This window comes from Corylus avellana, chromosome ca5 (assembly GCF_901000735.1).
Source record: "Corylus avellana chromosome ca5, CavTom2PMs-1.0".
Taxonomy (NCBI): domain Eukaryota; kingdom Viridiplantae; phylum Streptophyta; class Magnoliopsida; order Fagales; family Betulaceae; genus Corylus; species Corylus avellana.
The window spans coordinates 10,160,084-10,174,376 of NC_081545.1; the positions used below are offsets into that span (position 1 = coordinate 10,160,084).

At 32.7% G+C, this 14,293-nt stretch overlaps 1 protein-coding gene across 1 annotated transcript; it reads right to left on the reverse strand.

Annotated features, from left to right (window-relative positions):
* Positions 1-4,848: 4,848 nt before the first annotated feature.
* On the reverse strand, positions 4,849-12,597 carry LOC132183070 (wax ester synthase/diacylglycerol acyltransferase 4-like). Its single transcript, XM_059596465.1, has 5 exons — positions 12,409-12,597; positions 8,354-8,926; positions 5,992-6,345; positions 5,733-5,870; positions 4,849-5,049 (listed from the first exon to the last, which is right to left on the reverse strand). The coding sequence occupies exons 1-5, from the start codon at positions 12,595-12,597 to the stop codon at positions 4,885-4,887; spliced, it is 1,419 nt and encodes a 472-aa protein (XP_059452448.1). The 3' UTR covers positions 4,849-4,884.
* Between the last annotated feature and the right edge of the window lie 1,696 nt (positions 12,598-14,293).

Here is a 14,293-nt window from a genome sequence, read left to right on the forward strand (position 1 = left end):
ATAGTGATAGAAGATGGGTTTGAGCGTGCAGTGGGAAAGCTCCCACGTGGGTTCTTTTACCAAAAAACAATATGAATTATCCCCCACTGCAGTATGCTCAAACAATATTTTTTTAAAAAAAAAAATGCCCCACTTGGCTTCATAATTATCCCACATGGGTTCGAGTGTACAACATGCTCATTATATATATATATATATTTAAAGCTTATGATGGGGGAGAAACAATTAGTGTATGTGAACTATTTAATGCTATTTCTGTTGCAGAAACTTGATTCCATTATTTTTGGTTGTTGCCATTTTATTTGATGGACATGCATATTATTCATGTAAATATAAATTTTTGCATTCTATCCGTTGATCACTTGAAATAAATTTTTAATTGTTAATAATGTTTAACATACTTTTTTTATTTATAATTTTATCAGCTTATTTATTGTGTGACAAACATGAGTAAAAAAGGTCAAAGCAGCGTTGCTGCTACTGCAGATACTCAAATAAAGAAAGTAGTTTGGACTGAAAAAATGCTAGAAGATTATCTTGACATATGTATTACTAAGATTCATGCTCGTAACCGCCCAGGAACACATTTCAATAGGACAAGATGGAAAAATATGATAGATAAATTTAATGAAAAAACTGGAAAACAATATTACTATAAACAACTAAAGAACAAGTGGGATGGTTTGAAAAAAGAGTGGAACATTTGGAAAAGATTGATAAGTAAGGAAACTGGCCATGGATGGGATCCGGTGAAAAAGACAATTGATGCGCCATATGATTGGTGGGAAAAAAAATTGCAGATACAATATTTATACTTACTTGTTTTTGTTTAAATGATTTAAAAAATGTTTTATTATTGATTTTTACAAATACCTAAATACAGGAAGTTCCAGAAGCAACCAAGTTTCACACGAAAGGTTTGGCTTATGCTGTGAAGGTGGAAATATTGTTTAGAGATACAACTCCCACCGGGGAGGGATCTTGGGCACCATCCATAGGGTTGGTTTCTAATGATATTGGTGGCATAGATGTTGCAACTGTAATGCTTGATGAAGATGACAATGTGGTAGAAGGTTTAAATGTTTTGGATGATGAACCAAATATCAATACACATGGCATTGATAATATTCCTGTTGATTTAGATATGCATGATAAAAGAAATAAGAAGTTTGGTCTTGCGGTTCAATGTAAGAAAAGAAAGAAAGGAGTTCAAATCGTTAGTCAACATTTGAGTCGTATTTGTGATGTAATAGAAAGTAAGAATACAGTGAGAGTTACGATAAACCTGGATATAATATTGAAGAGGTTATGGATATTGTTCGGGGGATTGCTGAAAGAGAAAATAACATTGACATTCTTAAGTTTGAAACAGAGGTTTTACTTAAGAGATCACATAGAAAGATGTTTGTGACTATTAAAGAGTCATGGTTGCAGATTGACTTTATCAAGCGTATGGGAAATAGAGAAATTAATCGTCGTAGCATGGAATAATGTTGTTATTTTTTAATGTTGTTTTGTTATGAACTATTTGAAAAGCTAAATGGATTTATTTGAATGTTATTTTATTTTATTTTTTTATCTCTTTTTCTTATTTTTATGGGTGCTTATATATTTATTTTGTGTTTATTTCTTTATTTTTTTTTTCCTTACAGACATGGACAATAGTGATTCTAGGACTCAAGATGGTACAAGCGATAGTGATTATGGTGAACAGGAAAATGAAAATGAAAATGAAAATGATGTTTTTATTCTAGCAACTGCAGCAGTAAAATTTGTTGAGAACTATTATATGCCATATATTGCAAATGAACCTTGTAGGATCTCTTCTCAAACAGGTTATAAGTGGGTTATGAAGATTTTACAAGGTAATCCTGATAGATGCAAACAAAATTTTAGAATGGAAATATGTGTATTCATTTACTTGTGTAAAGGGTTGAAAGAAAGATATCATTTAAGAGGTACTAGGAAATTAATTGTTGAAGAGTTGGTGGCTATGTTTTTGAAAACTTTAGGCCATGGGCTTGGGAATAGAATAATGCAAAAAAGGTTTCAACATTTAGGAGAAACAATTAGTAGACATTTTACTAGTATTTTAATGGTTGTTTCGAGAATGACGATTGGCATTATTAATCCTATTGATAGGGAATTTAGGAATGTTCCAAGCAAAATTTGTGATGATGAGCGGTATTGGGCATACTTCAAAGATTGTATTGGAGCCATTGATGGAACCCATGTGCCAGTTAAAATTTCTCCATTAAAACAAATACCATATATTGGTCGAAAATGGACTCCTACTCAAAATGTTATGGTTATTTGTGATTTTCGTATGTATTTCACTTTTGTTCGGGCTAGATGGGAAGGTACTGCACATGATACACGTATTTTTTTGGAAGCTATTCGAAAGGAAGAATTACAATTTCCACACCCACCTAGAGGTTTGTATTTTGTTAGTTCTTGTGTTGGCTTAATTCAGTTCTAAAATGCAGAGGCTATTGTTTACGAGCTCAAACACTGATATAGAATGCTCAGAATCTAATCTTTACCGTTCATAATGTAGATTCATGTGTCATGAATGTCTCTGCAAAATTTCAGCTCAATCGGACCATAAACGCCGATCGATCGGAGCTATTGATCAAGGCTGGACAGCATTTACAGAATGCAATTTCACCCATTGCATGCCCTGTTCGGACAGGCCGTCCCCATGTCCGGACAGTAGTTCCAGAAACTCTGTTTCTACTCCGCAAGGCCCTGTCCGGACATCTCATTAACCTATCCGGACACCCCGTAAGTTTTAGGCCAAAAAATGTGATTTTAAGTGTGTTAGGTCTAAGGTTTTGTCGAGAGTATATATACATCTTTATAGAGAGAGATGTACGAAATTCTACCATAGGTTTCGTGAGAGGCTATACTTAGAGGGAAAATCTGTGTGAGCCTGATTATTCCTTTTAGAGAATTATTGTTAGTTTCATTGAGCTTTATTGAGAAGTCTATCGGAAGGGTCCGGTAAAGGAGAATCACGTTGAAGAAGATTATGAGAAAGGAAACGAGTTGTCGGCTTGTCGATCTTACAGAGCCAAGGTCTTACAAAGGGTTGTAAGTGTTCCTAGTGTTTGTAATTTTTGGATAATCTTTTAATAGTGATTTCCTAGATGTGATTGCCCCGAAGAGATTTTACTTTTAGATCGGTTTCTAAAATGTTTCTCTTCGTCACCAAAATCCTTGTATATGATTGTTTATATTTTGGTGATTGTTTGCTTTGATAAATATTTGTTAATTCCGCATAAACTGTGATATTTATCTGTTTAGAGTTTTTCATATTTAATAAAAATAACAATTATTAATTATACATGAAAAAATACTTTTCAATATTTTTTATGACCGTTATTCGTATATTTTTTGCTGTAAAATATTACTTGGTAGACGCAGGATATCCTCACATGAAGGGATACATGGGGCCATACAAAGAAGAGCGGTATCATCTACCAGACTTTTGTCGCGGAAGCCAACCGAGGGTATGCATGAAATTTTTAATCATGCACATTCATCACTTAGATGCACTATTGAAAGAACATTTGGAGTTCGGAAAAATAAGTGAAAGTTATTACATTGCATGCCGAATTTTCCTTATGATAAACAAGTGAAAATTGTGGTGACATCTATGGCTCTTCATAACTTCATTAGGAAGCATGCAATAAATGATGCTGAGTTCTAACCATATGATGATGATGATGATTTACTACCTACTGACAGTATAGGCGATCACGAAGTAGAAGATGAGTTAAGCATACAACAATCAGAGACGTCCAATGAAAATTCTATGAACATTGAATGTGATCATATTGCTAATCTACTTATGACCCGCTAATGTTTTTATTTTTATTTTTTATTTTTTTAATGTTGTTTTGTTATAAACTATTTAAAATATTGTAAGGATCTCCTTGAATGTTGTTATCTTTTATGTGTTAAATACTTTGAAGTGTTATGGTGTTAAAAAGTGTGTTAAATACTTTGAAATGTTAAATATTTTAAATAATTTAAAAAAAGAAATAAAGAAAATGATTGACATCACTTTTTATTACATATAAGTAAAAAAGAAAGAAAATGTTGATGTTTTGTTACATAAACCGTTACAAAATAACTTTTACTTGTGAAAACAAACATTAAACATTTTTATATAAAAAGGTTGGTATAAAATGAAAAAAACAAAAAACAAAAAACAAAAAAATCATTGCCAACCTTAGGTCTTTATTGAAAAACATATAATGATTTCACGTAAAATGACATATATTTGGTGAGACATGTAATGATTTTTTATTTTTTATTTTTTGGGCCTATACTAAAAAAAAATCATTACATGTCCTTTATTGTCATTTTTGACACTAAAATCGCTTTTTCAGTTTTATTACCAAACATGTAACACCTCGGCTTCAAGTAGTATGATATTATCCACTTTGGGCCAAGCCCACATGATTTTATTGTTGGGTTTACCTCCAAAAGGCCTCATACCATTTAGAGAGAGTATATTTCATATAAATACATATATTTTCTATGCCTAGGCAATGTGGAACGTCACAAAACATCGAAAACATAAAGAAAGCACTTAAGACATGCAGTTACCTGTAAACATGTAAACAGTTTTTCAGTAATAGCACTTTTGCCAAGAGTTCACAGGCAAAAGCTCTATATCCAAAAGCTCTATTTTCCACGACAATCCTAAACAGGCTCTTACTCAACCAAAAGTTAAAAGAAAAATAATAATAATAATAATATAAAAACATTCTTTCAACTAGTTATAACTAGTCCATTCACAATCATAACAGGATTGGAAATAATCATTATGCTTACCAAATAACAATTCATTATACTTGATGCATATAAAAACCTTCAAATGAAAGTTTTCCGTCGGGGAAGTTCATCTACGGCTTTGAGCATCATTTGAAAGGCATTTTCCATGCATGACCTGAACTTTTGGGGATCAAGGAATCCCTTTTCTATTCCGGCAGTGACCCTCAAATTTCCCATATAACTTACTATTGTTATAGTAAGATTCTGCAAACCCACAATAGTAATAATAATTATTATTATTATTACGATAGCCCATAAACTATAATGAGAAATTTGAACAGAAACCATGGTTTATTTGTTCCAAACTTATCATTGTAATCAATAATACAATATCTGAGTAAGTGTAACATCAATGATGTTAGCCCTTCACAAATCGAAGTTAAGAAGTAAAAGTATTAATTTAGGGGAATACTAGGTGTTTTCCTTTTGTTCTCCTAATGTTCATCTCTTTCTATGTGGATATTATTTTCTAAAAATCATGTGAGAGAAATAATGGTTCGTTTCTTCTTTACTTTTTAAGAAAATAATATCCATCTTGGACAAGGAGAATATAAATAGAACATTGTTGTTCTTTTATAGTTGATATTTTGTTTTCTGTTTTATAGTTGTAAATTTGAATTATGTACGAAAAAGAGTTGAATGGACAACAAATTAACATCAAAGCAGTCCTTATTAATTTATAGGGGCACTTATCTAGAGAAGAACCAACAAAATCACATGCTATTTGTTTTATAATGCAAATATGTGACGTCTACATAAAAATATGCCACAAGTACTTATTCATCCTTGTCTAAATATTAAGAAATAAGATGGCCACAAATTAATTGTTAATTTTTATGTCTATCAAAAGTTCAATATCAGAAAGGGTAGTAATACAATATTAATACCTGATGCATACCAACTGTCGTAAAATATAAGCCTTTAACGGGATATTTAGACACAGTCGCCTTTTCAATTGGCCCAATCATATTTGAAACCGTCATACTGGAGTTCCTTAGTGTCCCACAAATGTATCTAGCAACCGCCTGTATTATTTGCATGCCCATATTAAGAGAAATTTTTGATATGGTAATCTTTCAAAAATAACAAAAATATATATGTTTCCATATATATATAAGTATAACTAGTATTAAAAAGAATATTTACCTCAGGTCCTCTAAGTTTCTTCATAATCTCCAAAAGCCTGCTAGTGAGATAAACATCTAATGAGCTTCTCTTCCTCTTGATTATCTTGTGTGCTTCCCACACAAACTCAAGTGGGTCCAAGGATTTAGGATCCTTAAACTTTGGAATTGGAACATGTAAGAAGGCAAATCGGTTCCCCCATGGAGCCTCTGAGTCAGGTTCAACCATCTCCTTCACTGACTTGTATGCCCTAATCATCCTTGTGTTGAGCAACACTAAGGCTGTGGAATGTGCTTTACTTGATTCATGGCTAATCTCTTGCATGCATAAACGGGTGCCCAAGAAGATAATTCCAGTTATTACATCATTTGACGTCTGCACGCGTGGGAAAATACAGTTCAGTACTGATGAGCTATAAGAAACTAACTATAATTAACCTAAGAAGAGTAATAATAATAATAAAAATAAAAATAAAAATAAAAAGTAAGAAAGAAGATAATGTTATCCATATAATTGAATTCAAAACCTTGCTTTGATATTATGTTAAATTAACAATTATCTCAAAAGCTTAAGTTAACAGGAAGAGGTAAATTTAATTATTTCATCAATATTTTAATAATAGGACGGTCGGATAGGAAGAAGAAATCTCAATGCCTTCCTCTTAAAAGGACCATTCCCAAGTAGCTTCCTCTTAAAAGGGGCACACATTCCGAAGTATGCACAATCTCCTCATCCTCTACGCATGCAGTACTCTCCCTTTTACACCGGTCCAGCTATCCAGAAATTTGTGTCAACAAGGCATAATATAAATTGGTCAAGTTAGTCTTAATATAAATAGGCATTGTTGTGATCGATGGTCCTCAAAATTTGAGAATCATAAGGATTTAACCATGAAGATTCTAATGATATGATAATGAGGCTGAAGCTGTGACATTCGAACAAAAGGGACAACTTATGGGTCTTAAGTAGGAGAAAATGATTGTCAATTAAAAGTGGATCTCCCGTCCTTCAATGGCTAATTACATATATATTGATCATTTTCTTGATTTGCTTATAGAGGTGGCCATTAATATATTTTAATTAATTAGTAGTTTTAAACGATATGAAAGTAAAATTGGTCACTTATGAGGAGGGGGAGGTTGATGGGCAAGGCCTCTTCTCTAAGATTACATGATGAGGATGAGGAATCTTGGTTTGAACAAGGGAGAAAGAGAGAACAAAAATGGAGATTTAAGATATCCTCATTCCTGGCAATCTTGACTCTTTTACCCTTCTTTGCTTCTAACATTTCAAAGGCATAGGCTAGGGAAAAAAAATGGCTTTCGTTGGGAAAGAGTCCAAGGTTTTAGAATTATTTCTACACTGAATGAGGCAGAATTCAAAGAAGGGTATAAGAATAAAACCTAATAAATGAAGCAAATGGCTTGAACTATCTTATTATGATCAAATAAATCATGTGATCAAAAGCATAAAATCTCATTTAAATTAGGGTTAAATACTCTTTTACCCCTTAGGGTTTCAAGATTTTATTTTTTTCTCCTTAGGAGTTTCATTTTTATCACAGGAGAGGTATATGTAGTTTTCATAAAGAAGAATATAGTACATCCGTTAAAATTCCGTTCAAAATTTAACGGAACGACACGTTAGCACCAATCAGATGTCGTCATGTGTATAAAATTAATTTTTTTTTTTAGGAAAAATTATATTTAAAAAAAAAAAAAAAAAAATTGGGGATGTCCGTACCGGCCACTCCCTTGGCCAGCCACCCCCAAACCGGCCAGATGGGGGTGACCTGGCCATCCCCTTGGCCAACCACCCCCAAACTGGCCAAATGGGGATGACCTGGCCATCCCTTTGGCCAAAGGGGGTGGCTGGAATGGCCAAGAGCCACCCCAAAATTCTTTTTCTTTTTCTTTTCCCTTTTTTTTTTTTTTTTTTTTCAAATATATATATATAATTTTTTGATTTTTTTTAATATTTTTTTAAAAAAATTAATTATATGACACGTGGTGACATCTGATTGGTGCTAATGTTGCGTTCCTTTAAGTTTTGGACGAAATTTTAACGAAAGTACCATCTTAGTCTTTATAAAAATCACTGGTACCTCCGGTGATAAAAATGAAACCCTAAGAGGCTAGGGAAAAAATAAAGTTTAGAAACCCTAGGGGGCAAAAGAGCATTTTAAAACATAAAGAGTTAAATACTTTAAACCCAAATGGCTAATAAACATGACAGTTGGGAGTTATTAAAAAGTTCATAATTGATACCTAAAAAAAAAAGGTTCATAATTGAAGATAAACTTGCTTTGTGCTAGTAGTGAATATGAATTTCATGAAAATCAAATGATCATTAGCTAGTTTGTGCTTAGACATGTTGATCTTACCAATCCAAGCTTGGCCTTTATGTGTTTGATACGATCAAGAGAGAATGTCATGGTTGATATTGTGATTGGCCGAAACACTACTCCTTCATCCCCCGACCTAATTGGTGTCCGATCGTCCTTAACCAAAGTGCTCTTCAAAATGCTCCATCCAAAATCCGATAGAGAGTTAGAGATCAAGGGAAAGATTTGAAACGCTTTTGCAAGAGCACTTTTATTATCACTTTCTAGTTCTGTGTGTGGGCGTGACGGCAATGTTAAGGGAGCAGAAGGATTATCAGCACTTCGTAGACAAGAAAGAAGTGCACCCATGAGAGAGTAGCCATCTCCAAGCGAATGATGAAGCTTGAATATGATATTACCAGCTGCATTGCTTGTTGGATACTTGAATACGTGAACTTCCCATAGTGGTTTGCTTTGGGGAAAGTGATCCATTGCTACCTTTGACAAGTAGTCGTCAAGATATGCATCGTATGATGTGGGTGACAATCCGGCAGGGAAAATGGGGACATTAATATGGTCTTCAAGCTTCACATCTACTCTTTTCCATTGTCTATCACCTTTTTGGTCCATAACCTATTCCACAAGTGTGATGGGTAAATAAATAATTTTTCTTTTTGCTCTACCCTACAAATTGTACATTTGAAAATCAGTAATATACACAGACAAAATTAAAGATAACATTTGCTATTTTCCCTAAAAACCGGGAACACATGAGAAGACAAAGAAAAATTTGTATCATATAAACCACATGGAGAGAAAAAGAAAAAGACAATGTTATATCATTTCTCAAAAAACTGAAAATTCTTATAAGAGTATGTAGTTTCAGTATTACTCTTTCTATAATAGCCTAAGAAAAAAAAAATGTCATGTCTATAGTAAAGTTTGTCTTTATCATTCCAAATTATCTTTCTTTTTGTAATATCGCATAAAAATTTTAATTTAAACAAGAATAAAGTTTTTTTTTCAAACTAGGTTAGAAGAATTTCTTTCAACTTAATTTATAAAAGTGACATGTCTCCATGAACACGTGAGATGCACATGTTTTTTTAATAATACAGACGAAGTTGAAATAAATTTTATTAAAAACTCATATTATTAAAAAAAAAATACTCATATCACTTTTATAAACTAGATTGAAAGAAGTTGCTTGATCGAGTGGCCACTACAATTGGCCAAGGATAATTGCGCCGTCACTCCTCTCCTCAACTTAGACCCCCCAATTTTCTTTTGGAGATTTCAATGAGGAGGTTCTCCGCCAGCCGTTAATATCTGCCACTCTTTCAAGATGACACATCTTTTCTTCAATTTAAGTAAAAAAAAAAGGAGAAAAAAAAAAAAAAAGAGGTTTTAAAGAAATATGTTGGGCCTAGAGGCCTAGCTAGTCTTACATATGCCATATTCTATATATATATATATATATATATATATATATATATATGAGAGAGAGAGAGAGAGCCTTCTTTTGTTTTGTAACACCCGAGGAGTTTAATTATCAAAACTAAAGGCATTAAAGCTTAAAACAGAATTTTTTTAAAGCTTAATACGAGTTTTAAAAATTATGGCGCATGATAAAATCTGGAATTTATTTGAGCTAATTTAATGGAAAAAAAATATATATATATATTATTATTATCATTAGAGAAAATGTTAGGGAGTCAAACAAATGAACTCAAAAAAATTTTCTAACTGACTCGACTAGGATTTTTAAATTAAGAAAATGACATTCTCTCCTCCTTATCTACTACTCACGGTCTGCCATGTCAATTTGAAAAAAAATTTGGGATCATTTGTTTGGCTCCTTAACACTTCCCTTATCATTATATACCTTCATAAAGGAGTCAATTGGACTGCGTTTGAAACTTACTTGAAACTATAAAATAGAAAAAGAAAAACGTACTTGAAACTTCAACTTGACACTTACCTTTTTCTTCTTCTAAGAAATATAAGACATGCGTTGTTGGCCGTAAGTACAACCCATAATGCTAAACAACCTTAGTGTTGTGGATGGACTCATTGCATGTTGGTGTGTTCCCTGCTATGGCATATTCTTAATATATATATATATATTAAGAATATGCTATATATATATATATCAAAGTAATTTTTCAACAACAAAAAAAAAAACACAATTCTCAATTCTCATTTTTTTTTTTTTTTTAAAAAAGATAAGATTATATAATAATTAGAGTAAAAATACAAAAGAAATAAGATAAAATAAGACAAAAAAGATACAAAAACATGCAGTAGCATCTCTTCGCAAACACTATATCTGAAACAACCCCCTCCATGCAAATATCTTGCAAAAACTTTTAGATCCACCTCACCAACCACACTCCCGAACTCAAAAAACCATCATTGATATTGCAAAAACTTCTTGCTAGCATTCATTGAGAAAGTCTAAACGCTTTTTTCTTGTCTTTCTCCTATATTTCTTATTTTAAAACTATTACGTTATTAAATCTGTAGAACCCACATAAATGAAAATTTATGAAAGTATGAATCTTGAATAAATTCTACAGATTTAATGATTGGTTTTAAAAACAGGAGGACGGGAGAAGGCCATGAAATTGACAAATATAATTAGTTTGGCGCTTTGGGGAAGTTTGAAGGTTATGGGGAGCTGAGAGCAATAAATGCTAAGGGGAGAGATTTTTACTTGGTGCGAAATGTGGGGAAATTGTAAATCTGCAAGGCTCGGGAAAATTTGAAGGCTAATTTTAGGAAAATGTTAGGTGTTCTTCTAGTGTTCTTCATGTATCTTTTTAATTGTAATGTGACTTTTAAAATTATCGTTAAATTTGAGATTATCATTATTGACTTTTAATCTATTGGTGATTTTAAAAGCTACATCACAGTTGAGACGACATCAGGAGAATACTAGAAAAACACCTAGCATTTTCCCTAATTTTAAAGGAACTCGAATTCACTTGAACAAGAGAGTATCCTAATTATATTTATGAGTATTTTTGTCTTTTACAATTTTTAAGATTTTTTAGATGACAAAAATACCCCTAAAATATAACTAATTGAAGAGAATCCTAATTCAAATTCAGGTCACTTGTCAAAAATTTGGGAGAAGTTCGAAGGCACTTTATTTTGTTTTCCTAATTACCGATGCGATAAGAAGGTTAATAAATAAATGACATAAATAACTTTGCGTCAGTTAATCGACATAAATAAAAAAATTTAACATCCCAAGAGGTAGCTCAATTGGTTGTGAACTATGCTCATAAAGCAGATGTCACTAGTTCAAATCTCCCTCTCCATTCTTTTTGTGTGGACATGTCAAAAAAAAATAATAAAAATTAAAAAAAAAAAAAAAAAATTAACAGCTTTTAATTGAAACAACGTAAACTTTCAAGTCGTTTATATATTGAAAAAAGACGTAAACTCTCAAGTCGTTTATATCTTAATAAAGGACGTAAACGTAAAACTTAATATTAAGTTTCGCTTAGGTTAAACGACATTAAAAAAATGGACCCTAAAAAGGTTGGTAGCTAGTGATAGAACTTCTCTTTCTTGTAAAACAAATGATTGTAAGTAGAATTTAACTAGTAGTACTTGTGTACTAAAATCAAATCGAAACAACGGCCAACTGAAATTAATTTTGTCTGATAGCTAGCACGTATAATATATAAAATATCAAACAAATAAAGAATTATAAACACAAATTAATAAGCAAAAGAGATATAAATTTTTTTAGGATTTTATACATGCATGCTGCGACATTTTTTTTTCTTTTCTTTTTTTCTTTTTTTTTCCTAGAATATCAAATGGACTCTTCTCATTTCATTTTGCTTGAGACCTTTTACCATTTCTTTAATACAAACACCCTTTTCATATGTCATTGCCTTAATTGGCCTAACCATGCATATGCATGGAGCCGACCATGACCACCACCACCGGCCGCTTCTAAATCAGAATCCCGCGGCCATATATGGACGCAACATAGAAGTGGTGCTGGTGGATTTGAGACTACATGCATAAACCAGAGAAAAATGTATAACATATAAAGGAAAACATAAGAGAGAGAGAGAGAGAGAGAGAGAGGGCACCATGACGGAGGAGAAGCGTGGATTGATAGGGAGGAATAAATCCTTGAGCAAAGATATGGCGTGCGCGTGGATGTCGTTGATAATTGGAACTTCAATTTCCAAAACGGTGAGAATAAATACAGATAATGCAGAGCTGTTGAAGTATTGTGCAGTTGGACTCACTGGCTCCAATCCTTCCCTAAACTCCATAATGCTTTTCGTCTTTCTGGCCTTCAATATTTTTCTTGCACTCCCACTCGGACAAGTAATTTAATATGGGAGCAATTGCACACAAAATTAAAGTAGCTTGGGACTCCTGCTCTAACCATTTAAACCTAATAAATTCCCCAACTGCACACAATAAATTCCCCAACTGCACCAAGAAAGAATTAGCTTCACGTCCCTCTGATTGCAAAGGAGTAAGTTGATTCATTTGCTAACATACTTTTCCTTTTTTATAGTCTATGTCTTCATTGTTTTAATACCAGCAAGTCATGTTTTACATTTGGGAATCATTAAAGCAAATAACTTGTTGTTGAGTTGGTTGCATCATCAACAATTGCAATAGGCCACGTCCAAACCAGTTGGCCACTTCCTCTGTTTTAGTTCCCATAAACAGAGTGTAACAGAGTATAAGTGAGGGGTTGCCCTGCCCTTGCCCGCTCTGACCACACTATGTATTATCAGGCACCGAAGCTTCTCTACACACTAAAGCTCAAAGATTTGCGTTGAGCCACCTACCACTAATGCTGAAAGAGCAACATTACTAATTACTATTCAGTTAAAATAAGCTCGAATCCGAACATTTTCACCTCTGCGCCTGCACGCACGCATACTCATACAAAGCCCACTTGTAATATACCTCCCAACGGACCCAATCTCTTTCACCACCTTAGCATCAAAGTTTCTGCTGTTTGTCAACTTCTGAGAAGTAACAACGAAGATGAAATACTAAAAAAAATAGCAAATAGCGCTTTTTATTAGGCTTTGGGTGTCGTTTTTCCTTCAGTTTTTTTTTTTTTTTTTTTTTTTGTGCGTTCAGTTGGTTGCTGGTTTTGGTGTATTTGTTTTGGTGGGATATGAAATCTGTTTCATAAAATAAAAAAATAAACAAATTGCAGAATTTGTTGCCTTTTCTGTTACAAGAAATTAATCATGGTCAATAATTAATCAAGGTCTATAAACTGTCCATTAAATTCACATTCTGAAATTTAGATGACACAAGGAAATAATCGATTGAGCGTTGGAATGGAAAAGAGAAGAAAATTTCAACATTTTAAAAACATCACTTTTCGATTACCAACCGGAGAACCCTGCCATTTCGTATGGCCATGGAGGGGAGAGAGTCATTGCTACGAAACAAAGGAAAAACGAAGATGAAGAAGAAAATTATGTCCTCCATTACTACGAAACAAAGGAAAAAAGACGACTGTTGTAGCCGAGATCACTGTGTAAAGTTTCATGGGGAAAGACGGAGAGTGCACACTTTTAGAACTCGTTAACTTCAACTTTTTTTTTCTTTTCCTCTGTTAACTAGCTTTTAAGGACGTGAAAAGTTTTCACCATTAAATCTTTTAGAAAGATTTGAGCAGTGAACTGGATTCTCTCTCTTTCAAATGAAAGGGAGAAGATTTGCTTCCGAAGAAAACTATACATATTTGATATGTTGGTGTAGAATTTGGAACAGAAAGATAAAACTAGATTAATTTAGACGACATTTTCTAATATTGGTAAACATATAAAAAAAAAAAAAAAATTGAGTAGCGATAGATAGCACACCAACGTGAGCAAACAATGCTCACGTTGATGTACTTTATAATAAAAATTAATATTAAAAAAATATTAGAACAATAATATTAAAAAATATATATATATATATATATATATATATATTATAAAGTACATC